At 40.4% G+C, this 22,911-nt stretch overlaps 1 protein-coding gene across 1 annotated transcript in view; it reads right to left on the reverse strand.

Moving 5' to 3' along the window:
• The window catches only part of LOC106604930 (5-hydroxytryptamine receptor 4), a 166,155-nt gene that overhangs the window by 38,177 nt on the left and 105,067 nt on the right, over nt 1-22,911 (reverse strand). The window contains exons 6-7 of the mRNA XM_014200070.2: nt 12,707-13,281; nt 1,469-1,520 (exon numbers count right to left, since the gene is read on the reverse strand). Coding sequence (XP_014055545.1) covers nt 1,517-1,520; nt 12,707-13,281 — 579 coding nt within the window. The 3' untranslated portion in view covers nt 1,469-1,516. The remainder of the gene's footprint in view (nt 1-1,468; nt 1,521-12,706; nt 13,282-22,911) is intronic.

Consider the following 22,911-nt stretch of genomic DNA (forward strand, 5'->3'; position numbering starts at 1 on the left):
TGCCTAATTATATTTGACAACTTTACTCCACTACATTCTTAAAGAAAATCATGTACTTTTTACCCTATACATTTTCCCTGACACACAGAAGTACTCATTACATTTTGAATGCTTAGCAGGGCAAGAAAATGGTCCAATTCATGCACTTATCAAGAGAACATCCCTGGTCATCCCTAATGTCTCTGATCTGGCAGACTTAATAAACACAATTGCTTAGTTTGTAAATTATGTCTGAGTGTTGGAGTGTGCTGCTAGCAATCCGTAAATTAAAAAAACAAGTAAATCGTACCATCTGGTTTGCTTAATATAAGGAATTTGATGTGATTTATACTTTTACTTTTGATACTTAAGTATATTTGAGCAATTACATTTACTTTTGATACTTAAGTATATTTAAAACCAAATACTTTTTTACTTTTACTGAAGTAGTATTTTACTGTGTGAATTTTCTATTAGGGTATCTTTACTTTTACTCAAGTATGAAAATTGGGTACTTTTTCAACCACTGCTAGTAGCCAAGGTAGCGCATGAGCACTACGGCTGAAAACAATTAATATTTTTATCAATGGTTATCTCCTACCGGTGTGCGTATGACGCTCGTAGGATTGTTTGATAAATCACACTTTTTCTATGTGTACAAATATTCTAAATTAAGTAGTATTTAAGAATAGTTTCCATGCAATAATGATAAATAAGGCTTTCAATAAATTCCCTGGTTTTGCCCAAAATCCCAGTTGGAGGGTCCCCGGAATCAGAGTTTCTGGAATTTTGCAACCCTACTTCTAGGGAGATTTCAACCCACTTAATCAAAAACATTTCAAAGATTCAACATTATTGTAAAGCCCTAGTTATTTTGGTGCTTGACCAAATTAATTTCTGAAGATTATTTATTTCATTTGATTAGTGTTCAATTATGTCTGTCCCTAATTTTAAGCTGAACTCTGTTACTATACGTCAACTGAACTCTCATTTTAAAATGGTGAAACTATTCCTTAAAAAAAAAAAAAAAAAAAAAAACATATGATAGTCTAATCATAGTGTAAAATTGTGTGAGCTGGTTCTAGTCTTTTTGGCCATTTTTGGCCTGGTGTTTTGTGGTGGAAAACTTTGTGGGTTGAGCATAACAGGTCAACCCTGTTACCCATAGATTGACAGGCTAGAAATGTTTTATAAATTTCATATTTTTTTGTGAAGTTGCATTCAATTGCCAGTCCCTATTGCACACAACAAGCTTCCATTCCCCCTGTCACGAGGGGATTTATGGTTGATTTAAGATGGAATCGTCAACCCTATTTCGGTCAACCATGTTACGGTAAAGCATGTTACTTTATTTGGCACTTAATAGGCATTTACTATAGTACCATTTTTTATTTAACCTCTTAAGATGGCAAAATTCATTTTTTTTATGAAGTAAAACATGTGCTCTTTATGACAATGTAAAAATTAGGTGAAATCAAAAGTTACGTACTTCCAAGTTACACTTCTCAAAAGGCATCGAATTGGTGGAACGACCCGATTACCTGCAAAAGACAGAAGGTAATTATGAGTTAATGTGTTAATTTTTCATTTCATTAGTTTGTTCCCATTTGGAATTCATCACTTAGTCATGTAATCTTTTTTGATAGGTTTATTTTTCTACCGCTGACCTTCAGTTGAGTACATATAATTGCAGACTGTGCTGTGCTCACTCATGCTGTTCTATTCCATTTTACTGCATACAGTACCAGAGGTAATCATCTAGAACAAAATACCAAACTTGACCAACAATATGACCTTTCTTCCCATTAGGAGTGGTAATTAGTGCTATTACACTAATTATCCACCATTTGAAATCAGTTCCAGAATGTATGTTCACCCAGAGTTTCCAAGCAGAAGACAAAGATTTTTTTGCGAGGGCATTGTGTAGATTATTTCATGGTCATTTATATTTTTCAATCTGGAGATACTTTCAACATGTTCTGTTTACAGAACAGACTCCGGTGGCGAAGGAGAATGTTGTTAAACTAAAAATGTATATGCTTTCAATTAAGGTCTGTTAGTACGGACAGGCTGTCATCACCTTCAACAATAGCACTCTTTACTGAGGCCCCCAAGTTGGTAAAATATATCTTTGCATTATAAAACATTAAACACTTAACTTAGAAATTCAATATCTACTTGAATGGTACATTAACATACATGTACCCATAACCAAGTTTTCTGAAATAACTTCATACAAAAACACACAATCTTACACACTTGAGGTAGCCCTTTACACTCGTACACGTATAAAGGTTGAAAATGGCAGATTTGGGTACAGAAAAATCGGCTAAATTGGAACGCAGTGGCTGTACAGTAACTTGCTATAAATGAAGTCAGACCTCTTGCTCTGCACTTCACAACACTGTATGGGTTTAGACTTACTGCCGTAATGAACTTGAGCACCTCACGCGACAAGAAGTTTCCCCCCCATCCCTCTCTCTAATTGGGCAACTTTAGAACATTTTTGTTGTCTGAGTGAAGGAAATACTGTAAATTAAGAAGACTCTTTCTATTTTGAAAGGTGAGATGTTGAGGATTATAATAAATACCACTTTGAAGTCATTCAAGCAAGCCAAACACCCGTGCTTCCAAACGTGCACTTCACATACCCATATCATCAAACTCATGTCATATACAGCGTCAACGTTTATGATCACTATGTTTGATGTACAGTTACGAGGTGACATGGTGTCAAACCCTGGGTTGTTCTGAACAGAATGAGCCTGTTTGTCTAATGTGAAGACAATTCGCTGTGGCACACGTACCTGAACGCGCTCATGACTCCTTTCTATGCGCACCAAAATTACTATCCGTTTCCCTGAATTGCATTGTGAAAGCCTAACACCAATGTCATATTTTATAGCTTAGCTAGCCATGTCGGCAATAGAACACGCTTTCAAATGATGCCCACCTGACCCAGATTGCAATTTAGAAAGGACCGTTTTCGGATTGTGTAAACAGTAATTGTGGCAGGGTTGTGTTCCAAACAAAACAACTACAAGTGTGCTTGCTCTAGTTTCTCAACGGCACAGATAGGAGAGCAAAAAAAAAAAAACACCTTATAGTTAAAGACACTTCTTTGAGTCATAAAAGTGCATTGAAATGACTTAGGAACTGTGCACACTTTGGAGAGGTGTGTGGCCACTTGAAAACACCAGTTAGTCCTCTCACTCAAACCCTTTTAAATGTTTTGTCTTATGTTACACCTACCCCACATTTTCCAGGAATATTGTTATCACGTTGCTGAATTTATCCGGAGTATTTTCAGATTTTGTTATCAAAAATGCAGTGAAAGGTACAAAAGTGGAACCACAAGTCCCAGAGTGGAGTGGCCCCCAAAAATGATCTGGGCCCGTAGTTTTTCCTGATCTGGTAACGTAACCAGGTAAAACTCCGGACCTTATACGGTATGACGTCATTAATCTGATTCTGTTGTAAAAAGGTTTAATATGGGCTATGATGGGACCAGAGTGTTCCCAATCAGGTCACATGGTCGATCGGTTTCATATACACAGACACACAGACACACAGACACAGAGAAAGCAACATGATTGGACAATAAAACTCACAGGGCTGAGCTTGCTCTATGCAGGTTTGCATCTTGTGCAACTATAGGCCTAATAATAAACTAACTCACAGTCTATGTCAGCTATTGTGTGTATTGGTTAACTCCAGTTAATAATTTGAGATATAAAAGTCTAGGTAGCCTAATTAGCCCAAGTTTGATTTTACACACAAATTACCACACAAATTACAGATATTACAGCCTAAAAATGGACAGAGAGATAGGACTATATGTTCATCTTATCATATTTCTCCAATACCTATCTTGTTTGCAACGAAACTGTCCCTGTTTGCAAATAATTATATCTGAAACGTCATTAGGAATCTGAGCATGGTACATTCAAAAGTTAGGCCTACCTTTCCACCCCAGACAGAGAAGGTCTACCGACACAGAAAAATGTATGCTTTAATTTAAGAGTCTATTAACATAATACAAAAATCCACATCAAAATCTGTCAGTTTAAGCTAGAGATAAAACCAATCCACCGCATCCGCCTACAGTACCTTCAGAAAGTATTCACACCCCTTGCCTTTTTCAACATTTGGTTATGTTACAGCCTGAATTGAAAATTGATTAAATTGAAATTGTGTGTTATACACAATACCCAATAATGTCAAAGTGGAATTATGTTTTTAGAATTTTTTACAAATTAATTAAAAATGAAAAGCTGAAATGTCTTGAGTCAATAAGTATCCAACCGCTGTGTTATGGCAAGCCTAAATAAGTTCAGGAGTAAAAACTGTGCCTAACAAGTCACATAATTAGTTGCATGGACTAACTCTGTGTGCAATAGTAGTTTAACACATTTTTTTTATGACTACCTCATCTCTGTACCACACTCATACAATTATCTGTAAGGTCCCTCAGTCAAGCAGTGAATTTCAAACACAGATTCAACCACAAAGACCAGGTAGATTTTCCAACGCCTCGCAAAGAAGGGCATTTAAAAAGCAGATATTGAAAATCCCTTTGAGCATGTTGAAGTTATTAATTACACTTGGATGGTGTATCAATACACCCAGTTACATCAAAGATACAGGCGTCCTTTAACTCAGTTGCCGGAGAGTAGGGAAAGCGCTCAGGGATTTCACCATGAGGTCAATGTTGACTTTAAAATAGTTATAGAGTTTAATGGCTGTGATAGGAGAAAACTGAGGATGGATTAACAACATTGTAGTTACTCCACAATACTAACCTAAGAGTAAAAAGAAGGAAGCCTGTAGAGAATAAATATAATCCAAAACATAAATCCTGTTTCCAACATGGCACGAAAGTTTGTCCTGAATACAAAGTGTTATGTTTGGGGCAAATCCAATACAACACATTACTGAGTACCACTCTCCATATTTTCAAGCATAGCGGTGGCTGGATCTTGTTTTGGGTATGCCTGTAATTGTTAAGAACTGGGGAGTATTTCAGGATAAAAAAGAAACGGAATGGAGCTAAGCACAGTCAAAATCAAAATCCTATAGGAAAACCTGGTTCAGTCTGCTTTCCATGAATGCATGATGAATGCAACTTTCAGCAGGACAATAACTTAAAATACAAGGCCAAATCTACACTGGAGTTGCTTACCACGAAGACAGAGAATGTTCCTGAGTGTCTGAGTTACAGTTTTGACTTAAATCTGCTTGAAAATATATGGGGGAAAAAATATTAAAATATATTAAATAGACTTGAAAATGGTTATCTAGCAATGAAGAATTCTAAAAATAATAAATTGTGCAAATATTGTATAATCCAGGTTTGGAAAGACACACAGCTTTGATTACAGCAAAAGGTTATTCTAACATGTATTGACTCAGGGGAGTGAATACTTATGTAAATTCATATTTTTTATATTATTTATTTATTATTTGCAAAAATGTCTAAAAACATGTTTTCACTTTGACATTTTGGGCTATTATGTGTAGATGGGTTAGAAAAAAATATAAGTAACCACAAAATATGTAATAAGTCATGGGGTATGAATACTTTCTGGCCTTCTGCATCTGAGGTGGAAGGTGGCCTAGCTACAAAAGTGTTTGTCAGACAGTGAGACATCGCAAAAATTGGTCTTCTCACGAAAACATCTGTAGCGTCTGAAACTAATATAACCACTATGGAAATGGGAGACTCTCAAAAACCCGATGGTGTTGTCCGTTTTGCTCTAGGACCCCCGCAAGTGTCACAGGACTCGTCTGAAATCGGTAACGTTCAGGGGCGGAAATCCCGGGGGGGACGGGGGGGACACGACCCCCCCATCCTGGGAAAAATATGATTTGTCCCCCCCCAATATATCACTGAAACATAACTATGTAATTTAAATAATATTAATAATACGCAATGAAAGCAATTGTGCTGATTATAGACACTTAATAGCGCGTTTTTAAGTTTCAAAAGATTGCGACACCCCCACCCTTTGCCTCACAATGGTTTGATCCACTGCCAGTTCCTTAGCTTGCTCCGTAACAGAGAGGTCGTATCTACTGTCTGAAAGGCACTCAATGAACGTAACTGACGTGAGGTTAGCCAGTCAATCGCGCACACACACTAGCTGAATATGCAGAGGTAGCGCGCAAATATTAACTATTAAGCTAGCTAGTACCTATTCCATTTATGTGGCCTCGTCAAAGATGGAATCTTTGCTATCGTCAATTTATTCCGAAATCAGCATGCAGATGATGTAAGTTAGTGCTTCAAAGTCCCTGTGATAAGGTTAGCGATAAACTGAAATCCAAACTGAACAGGTTCTAATTTTAAGACAATGGTCTTAAATATATTTAATGGTCTCGTTGCAAAAGCTAAATTGTCGCAAGGGAACTTTTATTTATTTTATTTTCAACTTTATTTAACTCGGGTAACAAAGATTATAGCAAACACCACTGAAACGGAATTGGCGCTCACTAGCTTTGCAAATTCAGCTATTGTTGGAAGCCAGCCAATATGAAACAAACTATTAAAATTACAAAAGGTTGCAGCATATGTTGTGTAAATGGTGAACTCATACAGCTGTCAACTCTTGTCATTTTAATCCGTTTCACATTTGCTAGCTACCTTTTAGATCGAAGTCCATATAGAATGATAGAAGATAAGATGATAGAAGCCCATCTCCTACTGTAAATAACCTACACACTGTGTGTGTGTGTAGCCAGCCAGGTAGAAAAATGGCAGAAAAAAGAAAAAAGACGGACATCAGAGTATTTTTCAGTACACCAAAACGCAAAGTAAGAACCCTAGTAGCCTAATATCTCAAAGACTAGTTGATAAAATGTTCATAAGAAAGAAGTGAAATGCTAATAGAAATGTTTCACATTGATGTCATTAGGCAGAGCAGGCAACAGATGGCACACAGACAGCAGAGTTGGGGACAGATATGCAGGGACAGACTGGCAGAGACAGGGAGTCTCAGGTAAGTTTGTTGAGTCTTTGTTTGGCAACATTATGAAAGGTTCTAATTTTTTTGTTATCTTGTAAAATAGGGACATAATTGGAAAATGCCATAGATACCCCCACTCTCAACTTAAACTGGTGACTGAACTAAGATTTGTTTAAGGCAATGGTATTGCTGTTTTGATTAATTGTGTAGTTTTGGGTACCGGTAGTTAGGAGTACAGAATGAAATTCTGAACATCATGGCCAATACAGTCATTCAAGGCATTGCAGCTGAGATTAGGTCTCTTCCGATTGTACAATTTTCAGTAATTGTTGATGGTACTCAAGATGTCTCTGGTGCTGAACAGGAGAGTGTCTGCCTGCGTTATGTTGACCATGACCTTGTCCCTCACAAGGAGTTTATTGGGCTATACAGGGTGTCGGAGACAACAGGCGAGGGCATTGCGAAAGTGGCAACTGATGTGTTGTTGAGGCTCAATTTGCCCATGTCTGGCTTACGTGGGCAGAGCTACGATGGTGACTCTAAACATGGCAGGAAAATACACAGGTGCACAGGCAATTGTGAGGAGGCAGCAGCCATTAGCCCTCTATGTGCATTGTGGAGCACACTGTGTAATCTGATTACACAGGCTGGCTGCACAGCCTCCCCACTGATCCGGGATTCCCTTTCTTGGGTCCATCAGTTAGGTGTCCTCTATGGCCAGTCAGGAAAGTTTAAGAGCATGTTTGAATCAATTGCCACGTCCAAAGATACAAATCTGACCACCCTGAAACCCCTATGTCCAACGAGGTGGACTGTGCGGAATACTGCTATTAGAGCTGTGCTAGGGCAGTATGAGCGGGTACTAAGCAGCCTAGAGGAGATGGCAACAACTGCATCCAAGACAGCTTCAACCGCCAGTGGCTTATTCGAGCACTTCAGCAAAGGCAAGACTGTGTTGGCCCTCACACTTGCCTCTGCTGTTCTTGGAGAGCTTGAATGTCTAAACATTTCACTGCAGAAGAAAACTCAGACTGTCTCTGGTATGCAGGCTGCAGTCGAGTGTGTGCGGTTATCTCTTAGGGGCAAGAGAAATGACGAAAGCTACCTTGCACTGTATGAGAAAGCAACAACATTGATTGACTCTATTGAATCCATTGAGACACACTCAAGACGATTTGCTGGCAAAGCAGTGGATCACTATAGGGCAGAATTTTTTTGTGTTGGATGGTGTGGAGGTTCAGTTTGGCGACCGTTCTGACCAGGACAGTCTAAAGGTCCTGCAAAAGTTGGAAAGAGCGCTTCTCACGGGGGAGTTGGATGAGTCTCTAGATCAGTACCCAGAGCTAAACATAGATTCTCTTTCAGTGCAGATCCCTCTCTTTCACAACAAATACCCCTGTAGCAGCAGTGGAGAGGCAGCAGAGGTCCTCAGGAGGCTTTAATACATGACAGTACACTTACTAATTATTTATTTCATGTTATTTTATTTAAAATGTCATACTTTGTGTGACATACTTGTCCATAGCTGCTGTTTGAAGAGTTGAGACACAGACTGAAGGATATTTTGGTTGATTTATTTGGGTTATTCATTGAAGTAGTTATTTTGCTTTTAGAACTGTACTTATTTTTAGCTTTTTGTTCTTGTAAAGCTATTGTAGTAGACTCAGGCCAGTGGCACATATTTAATGACTTTATAAATGTATCAGAAAAGTAAAATTAAAAGGTCAATTCAATACGGAGAACAACTTTGTGATGTTACTCAATGGAGATTATTTTAGACGAGATCACACCATGTTCATTGTATTTACGAAAACTGCACCCATACAGTGTACAGTACCATTGCCACCTACTGGCTTTTCTTGGTATTGCTGGTTGTAAATACAAATACCTGCAGACATACTGGACTGATAAGGAACACTGCTATAACTATTATTAGTAGTAGTATTATGATGATTTAAACATTTGAACAAGTTGGGACAACCCTTCTGTTAACTACTGTACCTATCAATTATCCAGTAGTAGTAAGTATGGTTCCTCAATATACATTTAACATATTACAACGTAGGCTATGTGTTACAGCACTACTTTTGGTGTCCCCCTCAAGAATTGCTCTTGAGAAAATTTAATGTAATTGTCCCCTCCAAAGTTGATGTCAGATTTTCGCCCCTGGTAACGTTGACGTGCCAACGTCTGTCTGTAGCGTCCAAACCGTTTGTGCAACAAACTATTATGACCCCACTGTGGAAAGGGGAGACTCTCACGAACACAATGGCGATTTGCTCTACGACTCCCACAAGTGTCACGGGACTCGTCTGAAGGTAACCCATACACATGAATGGAAGTATAAAGGTACAGTAGTTTTGTGCCTACAAAAATACGGGGTTAAATACTTCAAAAAATCTAAAATATTTTATGAGCTTTCTTATATCTCCTAGATATAGGACAGACACTTCAAAACCTTATTCCTTATCATACATTTTTGGACTGTCTTTTTTTCCATTTATAAATGTGTTTTTTAAAATGTGTTTCTATGGGCTATAGCAGTAAAGGACAAATTCAATATTAGATCAAATAATTTGTAAATATATATATATATTTTTTATAGCTAAAGGGGTCCTAAAATTCCAAATCAAATGATCCTTAGTCTGACCAATTCCATATGTTACCTTAGCTTAAACCCCGTCTGGGTTTAAACATATTTTATTGTACAGAAAGTGAATAGCTTAAGCAATTGATAGTGATAGAATTAGATTACTTCATTTTTTTTGTCTGCTAGGCTGTAGAATGTCAAAGAAACGAAACAAATGATATTCCCATCTGCATCTGAGTCATGTCTTTCCAGGGGATTTTACAGCTTGTTTCTAGCAAAGCATCACGGACCAAAGCACTGTTATAGATCACTTGATATAATCGGACACATTTTACTTTCGTCAAAATCTTAAGCTAACGAGACCTGTGGTTTTTGCAATTGGCTTTAATAAAAAGGTGAGTCTTGGTTTTAACTTAACAGCCCCTTCACAGAGGTAGGCTACCACAGAGCCCTTCACAGAATGCATGGTGGGTAGAGGAATTAACCGACAAATCTATGGATATAGCAGCCTATAGCCTAATTTTGTCTCTCAAACAGGTAGGCCTAAACCTCTTAATTATTAAATAGGAAGAAATAGGCTCCAACACAAAGCCCTCGTTGAGACATATTAACATTTCATCAATTACAAATTACATGACCCTCCCCTGGACTAGATTTAAAAAATACTAAACCCTCCCTTTGACTGAAATTGAAAAAGCATGACCCTCCCCCATTTTCCTCCAGGTAACCATTCTGTACATTTTGATCCATCCCTAAACTAAATCAAAAGTGGTTTGGCGCTGCCACACCTGATTGAAAAGTGCTGTGGCAAATGCCGCCTCACCACACGTTTTCCAGCGGCCCTGAAAAGTACAGTAAATGTAAAATGCACATAAAATCAACAGTGTCATATTTGGATTCAGTCTTGTGTCAGTTGAACTGTTGTCCTCATCTTTGGTCTAATAATTTTCCCATCATCTCCAAACTGTTTCCTTTCAATTACTACAATGTTTATGCATATGTATTTCAAATTTCTTCTGTAAGAAACATTTCAATTTAGCCCTATCATATAAGTCAATTCCCACGAGTGTAAGGGGTTAATACATGTCACAGATTTATGTTTTTTTTATCTGTTAATGTTCGGCCCTTTTGCCAGTTCAAGTAGTTGGTGTCACAGGGCCCAGTACTATGCTTGGTTTCTTAACTCTATTCCAGTGGTATTGCTATGGCAACAAAAGGGTTGCCAGGAGTGAATGTTTTTCGAACATGCAACCTTGAACGCCGCAACCTTCCTGTAGAAAAATGACTTGGTATTTGTGTTTAGGCTAGACTCCAGTGTAAACTGGATGTTACAACAGCACAAAAGAAAAACGATTGAATTCTTAACCGACCACATCAGAGGTCCATTCGCCTGAGAGATGGAAGTAGCTGCACGATGATGACACAGACGTATGTGTATTTAAACTCTGCAACTGTATCTCCTGTACCCTCCATTCTCCGAAGGGAAACACATCTAAATGTCACTAACAAACCATGCATAAAGCACAGAGTTCATACAAACCATGAATAAAGCACAGAGTTCATACAAACCATGCCATGCTAACTAGTTGCCACTATGAATAATTCAAACAATGAATCCCCCCATCTATTAAACATAATTGTTGTTCCTTATTTGCTTTGCTTTATGAGTTTGTAGAAATATTAAGGAAGCAGTTTTTCTTCATTATGCCAGTTAACATATCTACTCTGTCTTTTTCCTGTTGATTTAATACAAGCTCTCAGCTATAGTAATAACATTCATTTAACTGTAGCAACAAAATAAACACATCAAGTGTGAAAAGTAGGGAACATTAGTTTTCCTGCAATAACGTCTGCATTAGTACATCGTGCAATTAGAGTCTCTTGTTTTGTAAGATTTCTGTCTGGGAAAAGCAGTTAAGGACTAAATGATCAAACCAAATTTTATTTGTCACATGCGCAGAGTACAACAGGTGTAGACCTTACCCTGAAATGGTTACTTACAAGCCCTTAACCAACAATGGCTATGTTTATGGCCATCATTTACCTGTCTAATGACCCAGAGTAGTGATCTAGGAGAGGAGAGCTGGGCATCAGTGATTCATTGGTAGTAATATCATACACATTAATCATGATGCCTTATTTCCTTGACACTCTCCCAATCATTCTTCTCCAGCATCACAAGTAGATAGAGATTCCCTTAAGAGAGAGCGCTTCAATTGAGAGGTGGAATGTAGCCAACTTGACTGTATCTTCATAAGGACTAGCTGCTTGTCTGAGATATGGGCAAGCTGGGACTTAGCAGGGACTGCTGGTCATAGGGTAAATGAAGTAATAAAAGAGAGAACATCCTGTCCTGCAATGGTTTAGTAGTGACCCTCTGCATTATTGCCATGTATTGTAACATACATCAGGCCAAATCTCTAGATGAAGCAAAGGGGATAAATAAATGATGCTTAGTTTGGACGGAGCTATAGTTGTTTCCCATTATTGTCTGAGAATTCTAAAATTAGACAGTTGGGTGGATGATTGACATCTTGACCATGTTCAGTTATAATATCCACCCTGCACAGCCAGAAGAGGACTGGCCACCCCTCATAGCCTGGTTCCTCTCTAGGTTTCTTCCTAGGTTTTTGGCCTTTCTAGGGAGTTTTTCCTAGGGAGTTTTTCCTAGCCACCGTGCTTCTTTCACATGCATTGCTTGCTGTTTGGGGTTTCAGGCTGGGTTTCTGTACAGCACTTTGAGATATCAGCTGATGTACGAAGGGCTATATAAATACATTTGATTTGATTTGATTTGATTGACTGAAATGTAATAACACAGGAGCTTAATGTGCTACTAAAGCAACATGACAGAGACTGAGCGTGAGTCTCTAACTCACCAAATCTAACGGGAAAGCAAACAGTCTATTGTACAGTAGATGGTAATCTGTGTAAAATAATAAAGTCATATGCCACTCAGGTCCTGGAACATGGTGGGAATGTTATGGCAGGTGCATGATGGTCACGTAAGCTACAGTTCATCCACTTGCCTAAGACCCCATTCCTTTCCATTGGAAACAATATATTAACAACAAAATCTCAAGCTGAGGCAAACATCATCTGAAGAGTATCTGTGTGCTGTAGAGCGTTAGAGAGAGTGGCTCTCAGGTACGTAGGTAAGGAGGGCACTTACTTGAGCACATGTGTGGAGCCGTTGATCTGTGTGGCCGAGCAGGGGGGCCCTGGCCCTAGTATGGATGGCCGCCTGACGCTGTAACGCTTTCTCCCACAGCAGAGGATGATGAGGAAGGCACGGCGGAAGGACTTGTTCAAGAAGGCATAGAGAATGGGATTGAGCATGGAGTTAATGTAACCCAGCCACAGGAACGCCGCCCACAGCTGGTCGGGCACTGTATAGCTTATGAAGGGGTCCACCACGTTTGTGATGAAGAAGGGGGCCCAGCACAGGCAGAAACAGCCCATGATGATGCACAGAGTCTTGGCCGCCTTGGTCTCCGTACGCATCCGGTGGTTGCGCTGGTGGTCGGCGCTGTCTGCCGAGGCGGCAGCGCCCCCCGCCCGCTGCAGCACGCCGATTTGTCGCGCGTGCGCCCGTGCAGTCACATAGATACGCTGGTAGGCCAGTACCATCAGAACCAGAGGGATGTAGAAGGCCACCACGGAACACGTCAGCGCGTAGGGCTTGTTGACCATGAAGACACACGCCGTCGAGTTGGCTGCATCACCGCTGAACTTCCGTTCCTCTATCTACCAAGGGGTTGGGATGTGGTAACAACACACACACACACACACACAGAAGAAAAACACATACATACATACATAGTTAATGTGTCAGTTCATGGAACTTTAGTTTCACAAACACAGTACAGTAATAATTCTGAGAACAGGTCTATGATATGACAAGTTGATATGGATGAGGACAATACCGTTCAATGACAAATTGCGGCAATTAATTATTTCCATGGTGAGAGGATGAGCTTGTCAGGGTAGTCCACCATTTACAGTGGAGTCCTGAAGGCTACTGATGATTAAGTGGATTTTCTAAACAATGAAACTTAAGTAGGAGTGCAATGATCAACAGTGCACAAACCAGTCTCCAATCAATGCTATTTCCTGAGCAGGCTGACTAGGTCCAGACTGGGAAAGAAGAGGTTCTCTGAACTGATCATTCGTCACCGTCTTTCTATCGGCACCCTGTCAGAAACTCCAGGCCACTTTCACATCACATCTGTGCCTACTGCCTACGAATCCAAAGCGTTTTGAGCTCTGTCAGGAGAAAACAAATGACACTATGATGGATAGATATACGCAACGCATATTCATAATCAACAGGAACTACACCTGCATTGGGGGAGGCAGCTTTGACTGGGCTAGCGTCCTACCCACTGGGCACACGCTTGTTGTATCAACGTTGTTACCGCATCATTTCAATGACATTACACTGAACCAACGTGGAATAGATGTTGAATTGACGTCTGTGCCCAATAGGTAACGTATTAGCTAGTCCTGGCTCAGGAGCCAATATTGAATAAATAATATTGGTCTATCTGTTCAAACTTGTAATATTCATCTGTATGCAGACGCCACTGTTATGTATGCCATAGCCCCGACTGTTGACCAGGCTATGTTAGACCTGCAATCTGAACTTGTTGCCTTACAGAAAGCCCTGGTTGGTTTAAAACTTGTACTTAATGTGGGCAAGACTAAATACATGTTGTTCTCTAATTCTTGCAAAAATGTTTCAAATGGACTACATATTTATTCATCGGGTGGTTCTCCCATCAAATCGGGTTCCTGGGCATTTGGATTGACAAAGATTTCATGTTTAAAAAAACATACATATGAGCTAGTTAAAAAGAGAAGATTTAAAGTGGGCTTCCTTTTTTAGAAATAGATCTCGCCTCTCCCTAAATGTTGGTACTCAGGGCACCATTGTGAATAAGGCTCCCCTGAATATATAAAAGCAAGAAATATATATACATTTGATATCAAACCACGAATTAGCTTCTCTGAGGGGACTTCTAAGAAGATCTGGCCATTTGCCTCATGTCCTCAACTTCTTTCACAGCTTGTTGTTTATTTGTTTATACATGCATTAGTATATCAACTGGGCCCTCTTGTTGGATGAAGCTTTGGCGGAGATCCTAACGACTGAGCCTGGAGATGTGTTTCTGCTTGACCTACTGATTTGCTGAGTCTCATTTCTAGGTATATAGTTGTGGTCACTTGCAATGTGTAGACCTATATACACTCAGTGTAGAAAACATTAAGAACACCTTCCTAATATTGTGTTGCATCCCCTTTTGCCCTCAGAAAAGCCTCAATTCATCGGGGCGTGGACTCTACAAGGTGTCGAAAGCGTTTTCACAGGGATGCTGGCCCATCTTGACGCTAATGCTTCCCACAGTTTTGTCAAGTTGTTTGGATGTCCTTTGGGTGGTGGACCATTCTTGAGACACACAGAAAACTGTTGAGCGTAAAAAAAAAAAATGCACCATTGCAGTTCTTGACACACTCAAACCAGTGCTCCTGGCACCTACTACCACACGCAGTTCAAAGTCACTTAAAAGGCAAGTTCACCTAAAAATACTTGTGGGCCCTTTATAACACTTGCCTAGTCATTTGTCAGTACCACAGACAGTTTTTAGGTCCATTGTTTGATTATTTAGATGTAGGTAATAAGCTGATTCTTCTCACGCCTTACCGATAGAAACCCCATACAACGTCAAAGTCCATCATAAATACCTCCCAAACGCACTGCTCTGGCCTCCCTTGACCGCAATAGTCCTTGTAATGACTTTCTTGGCACAATTTTTTTGGTTTGAGCCAGAGTATACGGAGGCTGAGTTGTTCCATTTGCGGGCTGACCAAGAGAAAAGAGCTAGAGAGGGACAGGAGCGAACAAATGTTCAGGAAACACAGGCTCTTCCCAGAATGCATGGTGACTGATGTGGCAGTTGAGGGAGATACCTACTGTACCTTTACCAACAGACAGTGAATGTCTCGGCAGTCCAGAATGGGACCATCTTATTCCGAGAACGGAGGAGGTAGAACATCAGACTGACGATGCAGCAGAAGATGGCGCATACGTAACTAAACACTCCGATTTCTTGTCTGTCATCAATAGTGTGTTGAAGAATTTCTTCAGAATGCCCAGGATCAACAGGAAACAACGTGCCACACCTGACGGTCCAAATGGGAAGCTCTCTGAAGAGTAAATGTTTTGGCTAATATTACTTACAGGATATTTATATTACTCTCTAAGATGAAAATAAATAGCCTACCGAATGACACCTTTCCAACTGTATTTTCATGTATCCTGCCTACACCCCATAATGTAACTGGCTACTGTAGTCCCCTTCAAGTTTGTCTGACATTGATGACACGCTGGCTAGGTAAACAGTGTCTAGAACGAGTGGATGTGCGCTATAGAAATAGAATGTATGGGACGCGCACTTCCCAATCTGGGTCTACATAAACGATCATTTATATTACCAAACGCTGTAAGAAGTATAAAGTCAATAGTGGTAGTAGAGAAGAACATGTTGCTTGCAGCTGCCAGTCTATATTTCATACCAATAATATCCTAATTAGCCTGGAAACCCACACACAAGAGGAAGAAAAACAGCCTCACCTGACCACTAACACCGTTTGAACAATGAGTTGGCTATGCAGTCTTCAAGTATACAAGACCAAGAGAGCCATCGAGTCAATAGTATTGCGGAAGGTAGCCCTTTCGGTTAAAGTTTTGGGCCAGTAACCAAAACGTTGATGATTCGAATCCCCGAGCCGACAAGGTGAAAAATCGGTATATGCGCCCAGGATCAAGGCACTTAATCCTAACTGCTACTGTTAGTCACTCTGGAATATGCTTAATGATCCCTGAGCCTGTTACATTTATGTTTCATAGGCCTCGGCCTATTTATTTTCCTGAATGTTGTATATAACATTTGTATGTATTTATTTTCATTTTCAATACAGACTGCTGTCTTATCGGATCACCCTGGAGTGGATGCTGAGGGGAGAACATCTAGGTTGAGGTCAACGACGGGTACTCCCAGCCATTGTGGTGGCAACAGTTACATCTAACTACTCTTACCCCAACAGCAGCTACATTGGATCCCAGGAAGTTGAGGAGTGTGGGTTTATGTAAAACACAGGGAAGATCCCAATTGCATACTCTTTGCGTCCTCTCGCCTTCTCAAAACACACTGGATGAGAAAGCCAGACCTTTGGCTTTCTCATCCAATGTGTTTAGAAAAAGAGACGAGGAGAGGATGTGAGAAGATCTTCCCACAGAATCCTACTCGTTACTCCATGTGCTGGCTCACGCCTGGGAGGCGTGACCTACCCAGGCGCCCGGGCCAGATTAACCAAATCCCCTCATTGAATAGAGCGGTGGTTGCCATTCAAGACAATGATGGCATAATGGGTGGACTACTGGCCATTGCGAGTGTACCCATAGGCGCAAAACAGTAAGTAAAAGCATAAAGTAAAAGCAGGAAGTGTACCCATCAATCTGTGCTGTGATTTGGTGAATCAACTCAACTGACATTACAAAAAAGACATTCCATTGCATGAGCCACATCAGTTAGCAACATCTGAATGAACATTCTAGATTACCATGGAAATGATTGCATCATGCACGGCAAGCGGTACAGATGTGCCATGTCTGGAACCCACAGGACCCTGAACAGCTTCTACCCCCAAGCCATAAGAATGCTATATAGTAAACAAAATAACTACACAGACTATCTGCATTAACCATTTTTGCACCAACTTTTTCACTCATCAAATACGCTGCTGTTACTGTTTATTACACATTATTCCTAGTTATACATACATATCTACCTATATGTACATATCTATATAGGCAAGTTATCATTATTCATTGTGTATTTATTATTAATTGTATTATTGTGTTACTTTTATAATATCTATTACTTCTATGTTATCTATCCTCTATTTTCTCTCTCTCTGAATTGTTGGGAAGGGCCCTTAAGTAAGAATTTCACTGTTAGTCTCCACCTGTTGTTAACGAAACATGTGATAAATAAAATAAAATCTACCCATGAGTTGACCAGTCAAAATGCCAGGGTTAGAGGTTTGTAAGCCTGTTCTATTCATTCTGATTTCTACGCCCATGAGCTAACTGGATTGAATACACCCATGAGGTAGAGAATGGTGCTGTTCCAGGTGGTCTATATGGCCAAAAGTATGTGGACACCACTTTAAATTTGTGGATTTGGCTATTTCAGCTCCACCCGTTGCTGACAGGTGTATACATCCAGCACACAGCAATGCAATCTCCATAGACAAACATTGGCAGTAGAATGGCCAGTACTGAAGAGCTCAAGGACTTTCAACGTGACACCATCATAGGATGTCAAATTTCTGTCAGTTCGTCAAATTTCTGTCCTGCTAGAGCTACCATGGACAATTGTAAGTGCTGTTATTGTGAAGTGGAAACGTCTAGGAGCAACAACAGCACAGTCATGAAGTGGTAGGCCACAGAAGCTCACAGAATGGACCACTGAGTGCTGAACCGCATACCGTGTAAAAATCGTCAGCCCTCAGTTGCAACATTCACTACTGAGTTACAAACTGCCTAGAAGCAACATCTGCACAAGAACTGTTCATCGGGAGCTTCATGAAATGGGTGTCCATGGCCGAGTAGCCACAAACAAGCCTAAGATCACCATGCGCAATGCAAAGTGTCGGCTGGAGAGGTGTAAGGCTCGCCGCCATTGGACTCTGGAGCAGTGGAAACACATTCTCTGCAGTGATGAATCACGCTTCACCATCTGGCAGTCCGACGGACAAATCTGGGTTTGGCGGATGCCAGGAGAATGCTACCTGCCTCAATGAACAGTGCCAACTGTAAAGTTTGTTGGAGGAGGAATAATGGTCTGGGGCAGTTTTTGGTTTGGGCTCGTCCCCTTAGTTCCAGTGAAGGGAAATCTTAACGCTACAGCATACAATGACATTCTAAACAATGCTGTGCTTCCAACTTTGTGGCACCAGCTTGGGGAAGGCCCTTTCCTGTTTCAGCATGACAATTCTCCGTGCACAAAACAAGGTCCACTCAGAAATGGTTTGTCGAGATCGGTGTAGAATAACTTGAGTGGTCTGCACAGAGCCCTAAACTCAACCTCATCGAACGCCTTTGGGATGAATTGGAACACCGACTGCGAGCCAGGCCTAAATCGCCCAACATCAATGAGTAGGTGTGTCCAAACTTTTGACTGGTACTGTACACATACTCAACAATGGACCAAATAAAATGATTAGTAAACACAATGTTGAGATAATCTTAAAGCCAGGCACCACAGGCAAAAATTGTGACGTTGCTTCCATCTGTCAATTTTCAGATTTTGTGATATTTTGCAACTATAACTTCCATACTTTCATAAAATGTACAAATAAATCGGCAATAATGTATATAAATATTTTATTTGTATCATTTTATCCCAACTCCGTCAACTACACCTACCATAAATGTCGTTCTTGATAGCATGTTTCATGTATAACTTCAACTGCTATTTTTACAACTCCATGTTGAATCATATATCATTCAAAAGCTTGTTTTCCAGAGCATATACTCCATACACGTTTATATTCTTTGTAGATGTTGGGCTGAAAGATTAGTAATTTCCTGACATCCGATTTGTTACTGGCATTTACAGGCCCTTTCCGGCAACCTGATTGGTTAAAATGCCTCATGTGCCGCGCAGCATTTCCTTGTTTGAAAATATCTCCCGCGAAGTATCAACGTAAAGAGAGACAAAATTATCTCGAAGAATATACATACAGTATGTGAATAAAAATAGATGATCTCAGTTAGTCAATGCGAGAAAAGCATTGAATGAAAGAAATCATTTGCCTGATCCGCCGATCGAGGCAGTGGCAGTACAGGTAGTGGAGGAAAAGGAGGTAGCCCGCAGCAGCGCGTTGAGACGCAAATTAGTTGTGATGAAGATGACAACTAGCAGCGATCAACCAGACAGCAGCCAGCCAACAGTGGCTTTTATACGTCTCAAATAAACCAACTTGTACATGATTTGATTTGCCCTAAGTGTCTAAACACTGGACTGACAATCACCATAGACTAGTGATTCTGTAATTATGTCATGATAGAATGCGCAGACTGAAGGTGATCGTGATGCATTTAGGAGTGTTTACACTTCCTCCAGGCTGCAGGAGTGCTCCAAGGGGAAGGTGGCATTTGATATGAATGTGAGGATGGTTCTTCTCTAGCCTATGAACTTGGACTTGGTTATGCAGCTCTAAAGAAAATAAGCAAAGTCCTAGTGATTCCTTCCTTTCTTCTCAGCTCATATCAGAGACATGACAGGAGAATGACAGGTAAATAAAAAGGGAGAGTAGCCCATTATTGTCAGTGACTTGCTGTGTATAAATAATATTTATTTCCTTGCTCCAGCAAATGTATTCAAAGTTAACCTGTTAGGGATAGGGGGCAGTATTTTCACGGCCAGATAAAAAACGTACCCAATTTAATCTGGTTATTACTCCTGCCCAGAAACTAGAATATGCATATAATTAGTAGATTTGGATAGAAAACACCCTAAAGTTTCTAAAACTGTTTGAATGGTGTCTGTGAATATAACAGAACTCATATGGCAGGCCAAAACCTGAGAAGATTCTATATGGGAAGTGCCCTGTCTGACCATTTCTTGTCCTTCTATAGCCTCTTTATCGAAAATACAGGATCTCTGCTGTAACGTGACAATTTCTAAGGCTTTCATTGGCTCTCAGAAGGCGCCAGAACGTTGAATGAGATCTCTGCAGTCTCTGGGCGAAAAACAGCAGGGGTTTTGGAGAGTGGTACTTCTGAGAACAATGGCACTGGTGCGCGCGTGCATGTGACGACTCCATGTTTTACTTTCAGTGTTTGAACGGATACAATGTATCCCGGTTGGAATATTATCGCATAAAAATTGATTTTAAACAGCGTTTGACATGCTTCGAAGTACGGTAATGGTAGTTTTTGTCACGAAACGCGCCGGCGTGTCATCCTTCGGATAGTGACTTGAACGCACGAACAAAACGGAGCTATTTGGATATAACTATGGATTATTTGGAACCAAAACAACATTGGTTGTTGAAGTAGAAGTCCTGGGAGTGCATTCTGATGAAGAACAGCAAAGGTAATCCAATTTTTCTTATAGTAAATCTGAGTTTGGTGAGTGCCAAACTTGGTGGGTGTCAAAATAGCTAGCCATGATGGCCGGGCTATCTACTCAGAATATTGCAAAATGTGCTTTCCCCGTAAAGCTATTTTAAAATCGGACACCGCGATTGCATAAAGGAGTTCTGTATCTATAATTCTTAAAATAATTGTTATGTTTTTTGTCAACGTTTATCGTGAGTAATTTAGTAAATTCACCAGAAGTTTTCGTTGGGTATGCTAGTTCTGAACAAAACATGCTAATTTAAAAAGCTGGTTTTTGATATAAATATGAACTTGATTGAACAAAACATGCATGTATTGTATAACATAATGTCCTAGGAGTGTCATCTGATGAAGATCATCAAAGGTTAGTGCTGCATTTAGCTGTGGTTTTGGTTTTTGTGACATATATGCTAGCTTGAAAAATGGGTGTGTGATTATTTCTGGCTGGGTACTCTCCTGACATAATCTAATGTTTTGCTTTCGTTGTAAAGCCATTTTGAAATCGGACAGTGTGGTTAGATAAAGGAGAGTCTTGTCTTTAAAATGGTGTAAAATAGTCATATGTTTGAAAAATTGAAGGTTTTGCATTTTTTAGGTATTTGTAATTCGCGCCACTCTATACCATTGGATATTGGTGAGGCGTTCCGCTAGCGGAACGTCTGTCCCTAACAGGTTTTAACAAAACAGAGTGATATGAGAACAACCATACAATGAGACTGTCACATAGGCCTACAGTGTCATAGGGCTGTAGCCTTTACATAAAGGAAATATATGCTGATATGCTAATATTTACATAGGGCAACATGCTGATATTTAGCCCTGCAGTTATGTCTGTAATGTCGACAGACATAATAAGTGCCCCCCCCCCATTTTAGTTGCAGAGATTCAGAGAGGGGCTACAGTCAATAGAGAGTGCTGCAAATATTATTAGAAGAGCAATATACACAGATATAGACCCAGACAGAGCAGAATTGCTGAAGGAGGATGGCACAGGAGAGGATTCACTTCCAACTACGGGATAGGTGTGTGCATTGGTGTTGGTACCAGCGAGCCATAGAAAATGGTGAAGCTCCACCCTGTCACAAAAACCTTGGAGGCCATACATTTTTTAATAGAGAGGTTGCACAGAAAATGGTACCTGTGTATCACAGGATGTCAAATGATAACGTCCTCAAAAGAATGTAGCACGGAGGAACCCAGAATGCAAATGAATGGCTGAACTCTGTAATATGGTCGCGATGCCCCAAAACTGTGTTGGGCAAAAGCCGCATTGACGGAGCAGCCAGTATTGCAGTAGCCACGTTCAATGAGGGAGTCACTGCTATACCAAATGTGATGAAGAAATTGTGGCTTGTCAGCACTTTGGTGAAACTGGAGCAATCAGAGAGGAGTTGTGAGAGCTGATGCTGCTTCAATGGCGCGTGCCAAGCGTAGGCGCAGGTCACATGACATAGTCAAGAAAGTAAAGCGTCAACAGCAATAACTCAAAGAGGGCCTTACATATGGGGCAGGCATAGCTGATTAATGTTCTGCACATTTCAACAGCCATACAAAATCATTGTATGTGACAAATTGAGCAAAGTGATATGAGAATTTGCCCAAAAATGCATATTTGCTCAACAGGCCAGTATTCAAAGCATATTCTTTATTGCTTGAAACAAATGTATTAAACATGCTAATGTAAAAGGTATGTTTGATGTTTATTTGTCAGTTTAGAAGTGATATATGAATAAGAGTTTAATTAATGTGACGTAAATGGTCATGTTTATGGAAAGTACATTTTAATTGCATTAACCTATCTTTATAGGCAATCGGTCATGAAGAGGGCACGACAAAGTCTATTCCCCCCCAGGAAACTAAAAAGATTTGGCATGGGTCCTCAGATCCTCAAAAGGTTCTATAGCTGCGACAACGAGAGCATCCTGACTGGTTGCATCACTGCCTGGTACAGCAACTGCTCGGCCTCCGACCGCAAGGCACTACAGAGGGTAGTGCGTACGGCCCACTACATCACTGGGGCTAAGCTGCCTGCCATCCAGGACCTCAATACCAGGCGGTGTCAGAGGAAGGCCCTACAAATTGTCAAAGACCCCAGCCACCCCAGTCATAGACTGTTCTCTCTACTACCGCATGGCAAGCGGTACCGGAGTGCCAAGTCTAGGACAAAAAGGCTTCTCAACAGT

The sequence above is a fragment of the Salmo salar genome, chromosome ssa05, assembly GCF_905237065.1.
Source record: "Salmo salar chromosome ssa05, Ssal_v3.1, whole genome shotgun sequence".
In the NCBI taxonomy this organism is placed as follows: domain Eukaryota; kingdom Metazoa; phylum Chordata; class Actinopteri; order Salmoniformes; family Salmonidae; genus Salmo; species Salmo salar.